The sequence below is a fragment of the Nerophis ophidion genome, linkage group LG04, assembly GCF_033978795.1.
Source record: "Nerophis ophidion isolate RoL-2023_Sa linkage group LG04, RoL_Noph_v1.0, whole genome shotgun sequence".
NCBI lineage: Eukaryota > Metazoa > Chordata > Actinopteri > Syngnathiformes > Syngnathidae > Nerophis > Nerophis ophidion.
Genome location: NC_084614.1, coordinates 36,005,705 through 36,021,458, shown reverse-complemented (window position 1 = coordinate 36,021,458; position 15,754 = coordinate 36,005,705). Strand labels below are relative to the sequence as shown.

The window sequence follows — 15,754 nt, the reverse complement described above, 5'->3', positions numbered from 1 at the left end:
TGTTATTTTTAATTCCTTGTCTGGCGTTAAAACTCCAGCAGTGATACGCTTATACTGCTTCACCAAGTCGATTACACATATTTATTTAATTCAATAAGTATTATTATCCATTTCTTATTCTCAACACTGTCCTTCACACTCGCTCTCTTCTATCCCATGGTTAGAAAACAATAATTGTGTCCATCTCAAGCTATAAGCGAATGCCAGCCTTTAGGACCAGATGTTTTGGGCGGATCTTACTGGATTCACTGGGACATTTGATCCACCAATTAACAGTGGGGATGCTTGTAACTCAAATGTTTGCTTGCAACTTCAAGCATAAGAATAAACCGAGAGACAGCTCTTATTTTAAAACACTCTTGAGTTGAGGTAAAACTGTATTTGCCGATTATTTGCTAAAAACTCCCACCTGTTAGTCATCTTGAGTTTAAGAAGTGTGTACAAAAATTAAATAAAGTTGCCTGTTTTGTTCTGTCCTAAAAATTCCGTCCATTAAGTGTTTTTCTAGTTTTATGTGGTCAACAAAGTATTGCTGAAAGAAAAATATAGTATCTTAAAGTGGCTTAAAACAATTGCAAAGTATTTAAATTTAATTTAATTTGAAGTATTTAATAATGAATAACCAATAAATTCCTTTAAACATGACTAATATATGTGAAGTGTACAGTTCACACCCTGATAGCCAAGATTATCTGCAACAATTAATGTACGTTCCTTTTATGTACACACTTATTCCCATTTATACCATCCATCCATCCATTTCCTACCGCTTGTCCCTTTCTGGGTCGCCGGGGGTGCTGGAGCCTATCTCAGCTGCATTTGGGCGGAAGGCGGGGTACACCCTGGACAAGTCGTCACATCATCACAGATAGTATAAATTGATGTAAAGTCCTGTGAATTCCCACTGAGCCCACTTGTGTTTGCACATGATAAGTAATAAACAAAACATACCAAGCTCTTTCATCCAGCCAGCGATCATCTGCACAAACGAGGCCAGCACGTTGCCTCCATTGAGTGACGCGGCCACTACCAAGTACGAGCAGCCAAAGTACGGGAAGAATGTGGTGGAGGAGTGCGGCTGAGGAAAGTCGGGAGGTTTGAAGTCAGCTGGCATAGCGAATGTCAACTGTGCTGAGGTGCTTATGTTAAGAACTGGGAAGTTAAAGAGAAACGTGCACGAGTGTTAAAGGGGTTAAGCAAACATCATGCAAAAGTTACATTTGGTTGAAATGTCAACATATACAGTGCATCCGGAAAGTATTCACACCACTTCCGTTTTTCCAACCTTATCTTACAACCTTATTCCAAAATGGAATTCATTCATTTGGGTCGTCAAAATTCTACACACAATACCCCACAATGACAATGTAAAAAGTTGTTCTATTTTAGATTTTTTTGCAAAATGTATTAAGAATACAAAATTAACAAATCACATAGGTACAGAGGTATTCACAGCATTTGCCATGAAGCTCAAAAGTGAGCTCAGGTGCATCCTGTTTCAACGGCTCATCTTTGAGGTGTTCCTACAACTTAATTGGAGTCCATCTGTGGTAAAATCAGTTGGCTAGACATGATTTGAAAAGGCACACACAGGTCTGTATATAAAGTTCCCACACTTGAATGAAGTAAAATTAATTGTCTCTAGACCTCTGAGACAAGATTGGCTCGAGGAACAAATCTGGGGAACTGGTACAAGAAAAAATATTTGCTGCTTTGAAGGTCCCAATGAGCACAGTGGCCTCCATCATTGAAGAAGTTTGGAACCACCAAGGCTCTTCCTAGGACTGACCGTCTGTCGAAACTCAACAATCTGAGGATTAGGATCCTAGTCAGAGAGGTGACCAAGAAGCCGATGGTCACTGTGTCAGAGTTACAGCAGTCCTCTGTGAAAATAGAAGAACCTTACAGAAGGACAACCATCTCTTTACTGTGCATACTGTGGGAATGTTTTTTTCAGCGGCAGGAACTGGGAGACTATTTAAGATAGACGGAAAGATGAATGCAGCAATGTACGGAGACATCCTGGGAAAACAACCTGCTCCAGAGCACTCTTGAACTCAGACCAGGAAAACGGTTCATCTTTCAGCAGGACAAGGACTATAAGCACACAGCCAAGATATCAAAGCAATCGCTTTAGGACAACTGAGATTTGAAAATGGCCTCCCATCCAACCTGATGTAGCGTAAGAGGTTCTACAAACAGGAATGGGAGAAACTGCCCAAAGATACTTGTGCCAAGCTTGTGGCATCGTATTCAAAAATAATTGAGGCTGTCCTTGTTGATGCACCTTTGGCAGCAAAGTATTGAGCAAAGGCTGTGAAGACCTATGTATACATGGGATTTCTTAATATTTTATTTTCTATAAAGTAGATAAAAATCCCCCCCACCCTCCCAAAATAAAAAAATCACATTGTCATCATGGGATATCGTGTGTAGAATTTTAAAAACACAATTGAAGGTATTCCTTAAGGCTTAATATAACAACATGTGGAAAAAGTGAAGCGCTGTGTATACTTTCCGGACGCACTGTACAGCACAGTGGAACCTCGAAAGTTTAAAGCTGCAAAAGGTAGGGAAGTTCAAAGAGTCGCCATTTATGGCCTGTTATTTTTATTGGTCCTTGGCATTTTCTGAAAACAAAATAAATTAATTATTAATGTAATGTAGATAGTAGGGATGGGCGAGTGGGCCTAAAATCTATTTCGCGATAAATATTGCAGACTCCTGCGATAACGGCATCACAAAATATTATTTGGTATGTAAATTATAATAGAACTATTTCATAACAGCTTGTTATACATGCATTAACATATTGTGTGATTTCCAGTTGTATTATTTTTATCAGAACTATTATTAATCTACTTGCTAATTTACGGTTAATATCTGGTAACTTTCTGTTGTTACATGTGTCTATCTACACTTCTGTTAAGATGTAATAAGCACTTATTCTTCTATTGTTTGTATACTTTACATTAGTTTTAGGAAATACTACACGCTTGGGTATCAATCCAATATCAAGTATTTACAGGGGCAGCATTGGTCCAACCAATGCTGATACTGATACTTTGAATTTTTAAGATCTTGAATAATTACATTGTTGATCACAATTATAATCAGACAAAAAAAGGATGATGCGGTAACAGTATCAACAAAATACGTAAATGATGTCCTTCTATACACTCTGATTTAAAATACTTGTTTTTTTCTCTTAAAGCCCTCCTGTGTCCAATGACTTACTTCCTGAGGTTGTAAACACAGGGTCTATGCCGGTTTCAGCATGTCAAATGGCTTGTTAAAACTTTTCTCAAGACCATAATGAATATAATTTAGGATCATTTAACATCCATTCAGACAAAAAAACTACAAATACTTAAAGGAAAATCAAGGGCCTTAATTAATTGTAAGTACAGTATAATAATTCATTCATTACTCTTTCACATTGAAAAACAAAATGCCAACCATCCATTTTATACCGCTTGTCTCTTTTGGGGTTAGGGGGGGCGCTGGTGCCTATCTCAACTACAATAGGGCGGAAGGCGGTATACACCCTGGACAAGTCGCCACCTCATCGCAGGGCCAACACAGATAGACAACATTCACACTCACATTCACACACTAGGGCCAATTTAGTGTTGCCAATCAACCTATCCCCAACTAAATTCACCAGAAGCTTCTCTATTGTAATCTAACTGAAATATTAGAAAACATCATTACAGCCATTTTTTTCTGATTTGCCATAGAAGTGTTTTCTTGCAAACCCTTTCATGTAACATCCACATCAGCAATGGTAGAGACAGCACAACAATATATAGTGTCTGTCTAAAGCTAAATGGATAGCTTTTGCATTGTTTTTGCTGCTGTCAGAATTGAGCGGACAAATAAAAATGTCTACAGTACTAATACTACAGTATCCGCACAAAGTTGTGAAAAACAAGAGTGCAGACAGAGTGATTGTCTCAAAAGAAAGAAGGCGATTATGGCTTGCAAGCCCAAAACAGAATTTGGATGTGAATAATGTGCTCAGCTCATCTGGTTTGCATGACAACATTTGTACCTGTTTGTGTGACATTTTTGAAAACATATTGCTAATAAACAAGGAGTATTTTTTCATTAAGCATGACAAGATGACATTCGCAAATCTTTCTTGCTTTGCTCACCCAACCATAAACTGAGTGTAAAGACTAAACACACAAACTTTATAGCTTTTCATGCCAGTTGCTGCAATGACTTGGAGAAAAAAATAGGCACGAGAAGCTGACTAAAAAATATTTGAATAAACAATAGAAATAAGAGAATGATGTTTCTTTTGTTATAGTTTTACTGGTGTGAGTACACTACTACCACAGAGGAATTAGTGTGTGCTAACTTTGTGTAATAGTATGATTTCACCAGTAAACATCTCTTATTGATATCCTTCGGCAATTGGTGTCACTCTACCTACAAAACACTTTAGAGGGTTAAGTTGATATTTGTAAAGTTGTACAAGTGTTTGTGCCGTTTCTGCAGCTTTTGACACAGACGTATCCCGGACTTTGAACTTTTATATTATCATTCCATTCACTTTGACCACAATGTTTACAAACGCCTCCCTCCTCAATGGTTGTAAATTGTGACATCTGTGAAAACACTTAATATATGTTTCCCTCCACCAGCTTCAACCATGCATTAAATTGGTCGTTCTGGAGCCACAAATCTTTGAACTTCCCCTTACCAATATTATGAAGTGAAGTTTTCCACGCTGCTATGCTATGCTGTTTTTAATTTTCCTGAGGGAACTCTTCTGAAGTAATCAATAAAGTACTATCTATCTATGTAACAACAAATTGCTGCACACGCACAGCTTACACTAGCTGCTGGTGCGCAATAAAATCTGACCAGGCAGCATTGGTAGCCTAATAAATTTCCGATTAGTAGTTACGTTATAGCGTCCTCTGTTGCGATCCACTGCTCGGATCTACACATACTATTTATTTTTCCATTTTGTATATCTCTCCATCTCACTCCTTATTTCCTGTTTGCTTTGTCACCATGGTCAATCATCAGTCCACCAGCTAGTCTCGCCCCGCACACCTGCCACTAATTATCACCCTCCTATTTAAGCCAGTCTTCTCTGTTCATTCGGTCTGGGTCCATAGTTTGCTCTCACGCAACTGTACGGCTGGTTTTTGATCGTTTGCTTTCACGCAATTATTTCTATTCTCGCTAGCTCTCACGCTACGCACATTGTTATTAGCTCTCATGCTAAATGTTTTATTTATTACTTTTTTGTGTGCCCACGTGCCAGTTTAATTTCCTATTTTTGTATTTCCTAGTTTTCATACTAGTGTTTTTGGTTTGCCTTTGTATTAGCTCCAGTGTTTCTGTTCAGAGCTCCCTTTTTGTTAAATAAATCTTTTAGGATCCTACCTTTGTTGTGTTCACGTCAACGCATCCTCGAGGGAATCGAACCCGCCACCTCGATGCCCACCAGTCCTTAAATCCTCAAAAATGTAAACATTTAAAAACGCAAGAATGAAGCTTATGCGGATTTTAAATAAAAGTAACTTTAATAGATTTTTAAGACCTTTCAAATTTGTATTTACAAACCCCTTTTCCATATGAGTTGGGAAATTGTGTTAGATGTAAATATAAACGGAATACAACGGTTTGCAAATCCTTTTCAACCCATATACAATTGATGCACTACAATGACAAGATATTTGATGTTCAAACTCATAAACTTTTTTTTTTTTGCAAATAATAATTAACTTAGAATTTCATGGGTGCAACACGTGCCAAAGTAGTAAGAAAAGGGCATGTTCACCACTGTGTTACATTACCTTTTCTTTTAACACTCAATAAACGTTTGGTAACTGAGGAAACTAATTGTTGAAACTCTGAAAGTAGAATTCTTTCCCATTCTTGTTTTATGTAGAGCTTCAGTTGTTCAACAGTCCGGGGTCTCCGCTGTCGTATTTTATGCTTAATAATGCGCCACACATTTTCGATGGGAGACAGGTCTGGACTGCAGGTGGGCCAGTAAAGTAACCGTACTCTTTTTTTACAAAGCCACGCTGTTGTAACACGTGCTGAATGTGGCTTGGCATTGTCTTGCTGAAATAAGCAGGGGCGTCCATGAAAAAGACGGCGCTTAGATGGTAGCCTATGTTGTTCCAAAACCTGTATGTTCCTTTCAGCATTAATGGTGCCTTCACAGATGTGTAAGTTACCCATGCCTTGGGCACTAATGCACCCCCATACCATCACAGATGCTGGCTTTTGAACTTTGCGTCAATAACAGTCTGGATGGTTCGCTTCCCCTTTGGTCTGGATGACACAATGTCGAATATTTCCAAAAACCATTTGAAATGCGGACTCGTCAGACCACATAACACTTTTCCACTTTGCATCAGTCCATCTTAGATGATCTCGGGCCCAGAGAAGCTGGTGGCGTTTCTGGATGTTGTTGATAAATGGCTTACGCTTTGCATAGTAGAGCTTTAACTTGCACTTACAGATCTAGCGACAAATTGTATTTAATGACAGTGGTTTTTGAAGTGTTCCTGAGCCCATGTGGTGATATCCTTTAGAGATTGATGTCGGTTTTTGATACAGTGTTGGTCTCCGGCCATGCCGCTTACGTGGAGTGATTTCTCCAGATTCTCTGAACCTTTTGATGATATTATGGACCGTAGATGTAGAAATCCCACAATTTATTGCAATTGGACTTTGAGAGGCTTCACAGTGGAAGAGGGGTTAGTGCGTCTGCCTCACAATACGAAGGTCCTGCAGTCCTGGGTTCAAATCCAGGCTCGGGATCTTTCTGTGTGGAGTTTGCATGTTCTCCCCGTGAATGCGTGGGTTCCCTCTGGATACTCCGGCTTCCTCCCAACTCCAAAGACATGCACCTGGGGATAGGTTGATTGGCAACACTAAATTAGCCCTAGTGTGTGAATGTGAGTGTGAATGTTGTCTGTGTTTGCCCTGCGAAGAGGTGGCGACTTGTCCAGGGTGTACCCTGCCTTCCGCCCGACTGTAGCTGAGATAGGCGCCAGTGCCCCCCGCGACCTCAAAAGGGAATAAGCGGTAGAAAATGGATGGATGGATGGACTCTGAGAAATGTAGTTCTTAAACTGTTTGACTATTTGCTCACGCAGTTGTGGAAGAAAAACATTTTTTGGGAAGCTGTTTTTATACCCAATCATGGCACCCACCTGTTCCCAATTAGCCTGCACACCTGTGGGATGTTCCAAATAAGTGTTTGATGAGCACTCCTCAACTTTATCAGTATTTATTGCCACCTTTCCAAACTTCTTTGTCACCTGTTGCTGGCATCAACATCTAAAGTTAATGATTATTTGCAACAAAAGAAAAACGTTTATCAGATTGAACATCAAATATGTTGTATTTGTAGCATATTCAACTGAATATGGGTTGAAAATGGTTTGCATTGTATTCCGTTTATATTTACATCTAACAAAATTTCCCAACTCATATGGAAACGGGGTTTGTAAGACCTTTTATGAGATTTTTTAGGAGAAAATTAGACATTTCAAGGCCTTAAATTAAAATTACTTTTTGTGACCCCACGGATGGTCTGAAACGATATAAACAAAAGTTTTTTTCAGATACATTTGAAAATAAATCGATATAACCACTATGATCGTATACTGTCGTTATACTTGGTATCATTACAGTCAATATTTGCATTGATAGGCTCCAGCTTCGAGGTTAGCATGTCCTCTTACAATGTGTAGTGTATATTCTTATACTTAGTGTAGCATGTTTAGTTATTCCTTGTCCTACTGGGATGATACTTGTAAAAAAACAGTTTATTTGCCACCTTGAAGGCTAGGGATACTGATATATAAACTGTGGAGGGACATGAATGCAACATTGTTGTGAAGATGTGTTCATTTGCGGTCAAATTTGCAGACACAGCTAGAATGTGTCATCAATGCATTATCACAATATAACGATAGTATTAAAAGCTCTTTCGACAACCAAACTTATATCGTCTGTATCGCACAATCTTAGTAGCTATCAGACTAACTTGCCTAGTCATCTATAACACAAAGCTACGATGAACAATGTACAAATTGTTTCGAAAGCTAACAAGGACAACCAAACGGCCCGCAAAGCAGCAGAGCAATACGACTACGAGACGTTTGATGGATAGAGGTGGTACCACAACAACTGGAAGTGTGGTTATAGCGCTTATCTGATGAACAAGCTAATGGCTGCTAGACCGTCACTCTATTTCTAGCTGTTCAATCAAGCATCTTTCATTAGCATTAATTAGTGGTGAGTGGTGTCAAGGTACGTGTTTTCGGTTTCTAATTTTTCACTACAGAGCCCTTGGTTCTATACGGCTCTGTACCTTTTTCCCATACAGGACACATTTCAAATGAGGGACAAGAGGCGTGTACATTCCACATTGCCATGCACCTCCACAAGCGCGCCTCCAGGTGAAATCCGTACACAAATACGAGTGGATAAGACGGAAAAGCAGTGTGTCGCCATTGTTCGGTGGAGGTCGAGAACAAGCTGAAAGGATTAATGCTGCACTCGCATTTACTAAAAATAAAGTAATTCAGAATATTCAAAGTGTGACCCAAGGAGCGTTGTTAGCTCGCAGTTGCTTTGTGTTGTTGCCCCATGGTTTATTCCCCAAAATAAAAATGTGCTATTAATCCAAAATAAAATTACATATTACACTAATTTAAACACATTTAACAAAATGTATGTATCTTATGATATGGTAGATTTACTGATATTGGATTGGTTTTAACATCTTTAATTCAAAAAATGTATCAGTATGGTTTTCTTTATGTATTTCATTTTAAAATCAAAAACTGAGCAGTTTGTATTGAATTTTGTTCCCCTCACCGTACCAAAAATTAACTGAATTGTGACCCGAAAACCAAAGTATGTACTAAACCGTGATTATGTTACACACCGGTAGAACCTATAAAAAGGGATGTCCGGATCAACATTTTGGCCTCCAATAACGATTTAATTTTTTGGCCTTAGATCCGATCCAATTGTAAGTCCTGAGTCGCTTTTTTGACAACAGATCATAGAACTAAAAATGTTTTACAGCAAGTGACTAAAGTAAACACAATAACACATTTTCCTTATCTTAGTACATTTAGAATGTTCTAAAGTTGTTGTAAATCAGATGCTGTATTACATTTGAGGTATTAAATGCTACATACATTTTAAACACAATACAATTTTTAAACACAACAAAGTAGCTAGTACACAATAACTAAACAAAAACCAAAACTACTATTGCCTCCCATTTAAATCATTTAGGTTTTGCACTCAAACCCTTCCCCTATCCAGAGACTTAATCAATGAGTTGGTAAACAATAATAAAAAACACCAAAACATTTGTTTTAATAAAAAGAACAAGAAAATTATATTATATATGTATATATATATATATATATATATATATATATATATATATATGTGTATATATATATATATATATATATATATATATATATATATATATATACATATACCTATACATATGCATCCTATATACTGACATTATACTAGTAATTGATAATTTAGATATCTGGATTAATCCCTTTTACTTTACATTAAAGAGGACCGATTATGCAAAACCTACTTCTCTTACCTATTGGTACCTTTTTTGTGTTTTGGGGATCAGCATAAAATAAATATAATGTCAAACCATGGAGGCATGGCGGAAATATTTATAAAACAATCTAGCCTTCCTTCATATTTCCTTCAAACGAGTCATTAGGATTTTTCCCCATTCATGACATTTTTCCAAATTGTGATGTCAGCAGATATCTCCATGGTAGAAATTTACCTTAAGTGCTTTATGCAAGTCCGCCATTGTAGTTTGTGTTGTGGTCAATAAGATCCTATTTTTTGCTATACTCTTGTTGTGGGGCAGACTGGCTCGTACATGCACGTACATCCTCCGCTGTAGCCATTTCGAATACAAAGTAGCGTACAGTTCTTACTAATATCAGTCAGTAGGCTCGCTATGGAAGTGCTTCAAACTACAACATTGCTGACGGGGAGAAGACACAGTCAAAGTGGAGGTATATAAACAAAACCTTCCACAAAACGCCACATCCTGAACAGACAGTCTGAAAGCAGCTGGAAAATGTTCTACAAAACATAATCTATACCATTTTTTTTTACTAAAGAACCACCATTGTGTGCTATGTAGACCACAAGAAAGTGTTTTAAATGTAGAAAAAAATCATATGACTCCTTTAAAGCTTTAGCGGTTAGTTTCTTGTGTCGCCCTGCTCGGTGTATTGTATGTGTGTAGCATCCTGAGCCAATCCTTTTCCTCTAGCCCTCAAGTGATAATGATACTTACAAGTGTGCAACAAGGAATTTGGACATGAAATTGTGTCTCCTTAAGCGTAAATCCCTTTTGAATGAATCTTTCACATGAGTACAATCTTTAGCCATTTAAACCCCCGGACACAGTTGCGGTAAAAATCCTGTGGGTTCTCAGTGTCATGCGAACCCACCGAGGAGTCGCCACATTTCAAGCAAACTCCAATGGATGTTACTTGGTTTTCAACATTAAGGTAGAGTGTTTAGTTTTTTTTAGGGTTATGATAACAAGGGAGATAAGGGTCTGTTATTATTTATACATCTATAAGTACTATTTTTACACCTTCTCACATTGCACGGTAGATAATGGTGTTATGATAGCGACAGTTTGACCCTGGACCAGATTAAATCTATTTATTAATTATATTGTAAAATTAGAACGAGCGTACTGGTAAATCTTAAGAGGCTCCACTGTATTTCTATGACTTCCTGCTTCACCTGCATCAGTCTTTGCACTCAGGCAGGAGTAGACAGCGCACTGTAAGTCTCCAAGAGCGCCCCCTACTGGCGTACCAGCAGGGATGCCATGCCAGTCATGACATGTGTGACCCACCAATTCACCAGAAGGGACAGACTGAGGTAGTAGGTGCAAAGGAAAGCCTGTGGCATTCAGACTAGAAAATGCATGCACACACAAAGAGCTATTATGTGTTATGCTCATTTTGCCGATAACAATACTATGCATTTAGGAATAAAGTTATATGCACACACTTAATCATTAATAATACTGTGAACAGAACTTTAGTACATACATATCCACATTCCACATGTTGGTAGATGTGTTGTAGAAACCCCAACTGGCTGCATTCTGAGGAGTCATGACACATCTATCCAAGCCACACAACATGGCTACCACATAGTCTTGGATAGTACCTGAAACTGTGAAGTCCTTGAGGAACTCGGGCCTGCAAAAGAATAGAAAAAGAAAAATATTTTAAAAAGAGAAGCAAAAACAATATTAACTTGTGTGATTTGTGCTCACCTGTGTTTCATGAACCAAAAGATTGTTGCACAACCAAATCCTGTGGATACGCTGAGATGCGAGTCCGGTTTCGGAAGGGAATACAGGAAAGTGTTGCTGCATCGGCCATCTTGCCAGGTGATCAGCTGACTGACGTGACCGGCTGTGAAGAAGTTGCCATTGGACCAATCGCAACCTGAAAGGAACGAAACATTCATACTAGCATTTGTCCAAATTAGTGCTGTCAAATGATAATGTAATTTAATTAGATTAATCACACTTTTGAATGAACCATAATTAATCCCAGGTTATTAACTGCATACATAATTTAAGTTAACCTAAAAATACCCAAATATTTGGACACACAAATACATTTTTAATGTCACCCAGAAACATTTTTTAAATATTTTATTTCAATGCACATTGTTTATTTGCTCAAAAATTGGTAACAGTTTTACATAAAGTCCAGTCAGGGTGTATTTTTAAGTGAAATGTGTCACAGAGCAAAGTCCCCTTACTCACCTTTGAAATTGTGTATTCATTGTGAATGACCTTATAACAACCTGTGCTGCCTTCCAGGTAACCATTAACAGGGATCACGGTGAGGTAAAAAAAAAAAAAAGATAAAAAAAAGAGGAAGCATGGGGTCAAGGGGCTCTTTTGGGGGGTTGGGTGAAGTTAAAAAGATTTTACAATTTTTTAAATACTTTGGAAGGTTTTTTTTCAGACATAAAAATTATGTAAAAATGCAAGAAAACTTACCAATGGTTTCTATGTATTAGATGCTATAAATTGAAAGTCACACCTTTTGCATGACTGTACCACATCATCAATAGTTCATGGTTTTTGGTGAGAAAAAATATTCACCATATCAATACAATCAATTCCAAAAAATGAATAATATGTATACAGCGTTTATATAGTGAAACCCATCATCAAAATTACATTTAAACCAGTGTGGGTGGCACTGGGAGCAGGTGGGTAAAGTATCTTGCCCAAGGACACAACAGCAGTGACTAGGATAGCGGAAGCGGCGAATCAAACCTGGAACCCTCAGGTTGCTGGCACGGCCACTCTACCAACCGAGCGAGCTACACAACCTCAATATACTATGTTAATGTACAACATCTGTAGTTTGTTTCATTAGTTCAATAATTTGTTTGGCTTGAGAACATCTCTTCACTACACAACTATAAGGCATGTCATGAATACATGAGATATGAGGGCTATAATTATAATTATTGTAATTGTGAAAACAGTGAGTCACTTAGTAAAGTCATGGATGTAAGATTGCATTCTTGGTATATGCTACAGGTTTGTTTTTATTACATGTAATCTTAATACATTTGTGATTATACTTTATAGTGCTTTTTCAGGCAACTTTGGCGATGCAGCACTAGATCTAGTATAACTTAGTGGGTTTAGTATTGTAAATCATGATTAGATTCATGAGACTTAATATCTACTGGTCAACAACAATATGCCGTATTATTACTTGCTGAGTTGTAGTAACTTATGAAAATGACTCACCAGACTGGGGCTGCACAAATAATAGAAAAATTCAGAATTTTGCCCAACGCTGATTCTAAGGCAGACTTTCTATTACACGGACCGGATATATTCCAAAGCACAGGACAAATTTCGCCACACCTAGTGTGTGTGTGACAACCAGTGGTGTTATGCGGAACTGGGGAAGGAGACAGCACGACAACAGAATGTCAAGCTCAACAGGTTTATTGTGCTTGATGAGTGAATGGGGTGTATATCAATCAATCAATATGCTACTATGTGTTTGCATTGGAGACTATGTGTGGAAATTTACCATATGAATACCGTAAGGGATGTTGAGGTGCGTGTTGAATGAAAAAAGTCCAAGTCCAAAGGGGATGATCCAAAAGAAAGTCCAAGGTCCGAGAGCAGGAGGGCGAAATCCGTAAGTCCAAAAACGGGGTCAAGGATCGGAGAGAGCAAACAAAGTCCAGGAGGGAAAAACAGCAGTGGAGGTACACAGGGAGGCTTGGACACTGGCACTGTGGGGAAAATTAGAGACAACACTGGGATCAGGAAATGAGGCACAAGGATACAGGCAAATGAGCGAGAGGGAAGTCAGTGACGTGAAGCTTACTGCAAGCAGTGCTACGTTCCAAAGACGATGAGTCAGCGTCGAAGGTCTTTATGCTGTCGTCCCTCATCAGAGCCAGGTGTGTTGGTTATTGATTTCCTCCAGCTGTGATGGAGTGTGGGCGCCGTCTGCGTGACGAGCGCTGGGGCGTGTCTGGTGCTCAGAGCAGAGCTTTCTGAGCACCTCTACAGAGGAGGGAGGCACGGAGCGCGTGTGTGCCGTAACAGCGCCAAAGAGCTCCAGGATTGGCCTGATAGAATTCCTTCGGAAGTCCGGGGTCAGCGAGGTAGGAAGCAGGAACCCAAGACCTATTCTTAGGTCCATAACCCTCCCAATCTACCAAATAAACTAACCCCTTCCCCTGTCGACGGACCCCGTGGATCTCTTTAACTGTCCAAACTGGATCACCATTGTCCAAAATTCTAGGAGGGGGAGGGATGGGGTCGGGGGAGGAGAGTGGAGAACTAGCACCTGGTTTTGTCTGGGAAACATGAACTACTGGGTGCCGTTTAACAGAAGGTGGCAAAGATAATCTGACTGCAACAGGGTTGATGATGGTCTCAATGGTGAAGGGTCCTGCAAAACGGGGTGCGAGTTTACGGGATGGTACCTGTAGGTGAAGGTCCTTGCTACATGGTAGTACTTGTTGGCCTGGAGAGTAAACTGGGGCGGGAATGCATTGCCGGTTGGCACTGTTGCACATTCTTTCCGACGATCTAAGTAGAGAAGCACAGGCTGCCTTCCATACCTGATGGCACTTCTTAATATGTTTGCGAGAGGACGACACAAATGCTTCAATCTCCTGTTGGGGAAAGTTAAAGTTAAAGTACCAATAATTGTCACACACACTAGGTGTGGTGAAATGTGTCCTCTGCTTTTGACCCATCCCCTTGATCACCCCCTGGGAAGTGAGGGGAGCAGTGGGCAGCAGTGGGCAGCAGCGGTGCCGCGCCCGGGAATCATTTATGGTGATTTAACCCCCAATTCCAACCCTTGATGCTGAGTGCCAAGCAGGGAGGCAATGGGTCCCATTTTTTTATAGTCTTTGGTATGAGTCGGCCGGGGTTTGAACTCCCAACCTACCGATCTCAGGGCGGACACTCAAACCACTAGGACACTGAGTAGGTACATAGGGGGTTGATAACCAAGGGAGCACTCAAATGGTAATAATCCCGTAGCTGAACTCTTCATGGAGTTATAGGCTAATTCAACCCATGGCAGAAACTTGCTCCATGAGGATGGTTGTCGGGCGGAAATGCAGCGTAACATGGTTTCCACACTCTGGTTAGCTCTCTCAGCCTGACCATTACTCTGCGGATGATAACCAGAAGTGAGACTGACCGTGACCCCAATTCCCTTGCAGAAGGCCTGCCACACCCTGGATGTGAACTGGGGGCCACGGTCCGAGACAATGGGTGGTAAGGAGTTCAGCAGTTTCAGAGGAAGATGGAAGTTTGGTAAGGGGAACAAAATGTGCAGCTTTAAAAAAAATCGGTCAATAAAGGTGAGTATGGCGGTATTACCTTGGGATGAGGGAAAACCAGTAATGAAATCCATTGATATGTGAGACCATGGATGACTGGGGACGGGAAGAGGGCACAGCAGTCCTGCCGGTGGTCTGTGGGATGGTTTATTTCGTGCACAAGTACTGCATGCGGCCATAAACTCATGGGTATCCTTAGCCATGGATGGCCACCAGAACCGGCGGCGGATGAAAGAAAGAGTGCGTTGGAATCCCGGATGACAAGAGAAGACAATGGAATTCCCCCACTCCAAAATTTGAGGCCGTAGTTCTTAAATTCTTATTTTACTGTCATATTTTAATTCCCATTGTTGCTTTGTATTTTTATTCTTATTGTAATATTTTTCTATTTTGTTTCCATTTAAACCCCTATTATTTACTTTTTACTTTTTAAATTGATCTCAACTCTGTACACTGCTGCTGGAATTTTAATTTTCCTGAAGGAACTCTCCTGAAGGAATCAAAGTACTATCTACAGTATCTAACTATCTATCTATAGTATCTATCTATCTTGATCACGATGAACGAATAGTCTGTTGGGAGGCGTGCCACCTGGTCCCGGTTTCTTTCTTGAAGGATTCTTGGACAAGACCCTCCACTTTCCAAGTGACCATGCCGATAATCCTGGCGGGTGGAAGGATGGTTTCTTTTGGGGTCTTGTCGGTGGTTTATTTCCGAGAACTGGCGAGAGAGTGCATCAGCTTTGGTGTTACAGGATCCTGGTCTGAAAGAGAGAACATAATCGAAGCGGCCAAAAAACTGGGACCAACGG

The 15,754-nt window shown here is 39.7% G+C and overlaps 1 protein-coding gene across 1 annotated transcript in view; it reads right to left on the bottom strand.

The window, feature by feature from the left end:
- The window catches only part of shpk (sedoheptulokinase), a 28,633-nt gene that overhangs the window by 5,379 nt on the left and 7,500 nt on the right, over positions 1 to 15,754 (bottom strand). The window contains exons 3-6 of the mRNA XM_061897979.1: positions 11,360 to 11,534; positions 11,130 to 11,282; positions 10,816 to 10,991; positions 952 to 1,152 (exon numbers count right to left, since the gene is read on the bottom strand). Coding sequence (XP_061753963.1) covers positions 952 to 1,152; positions 10,816 to 10,991; positions 11,130 to 11,282; positions 11,360 to 11,534 — 705 coding nt within the window. The remainder of the gene's footprint in view (positions 1 to 951; positions 1,153 to 10,815; positions 10,992 to 11,129; positions 11,283 to 11,359; positions 11,535 to 15,754) is intronic.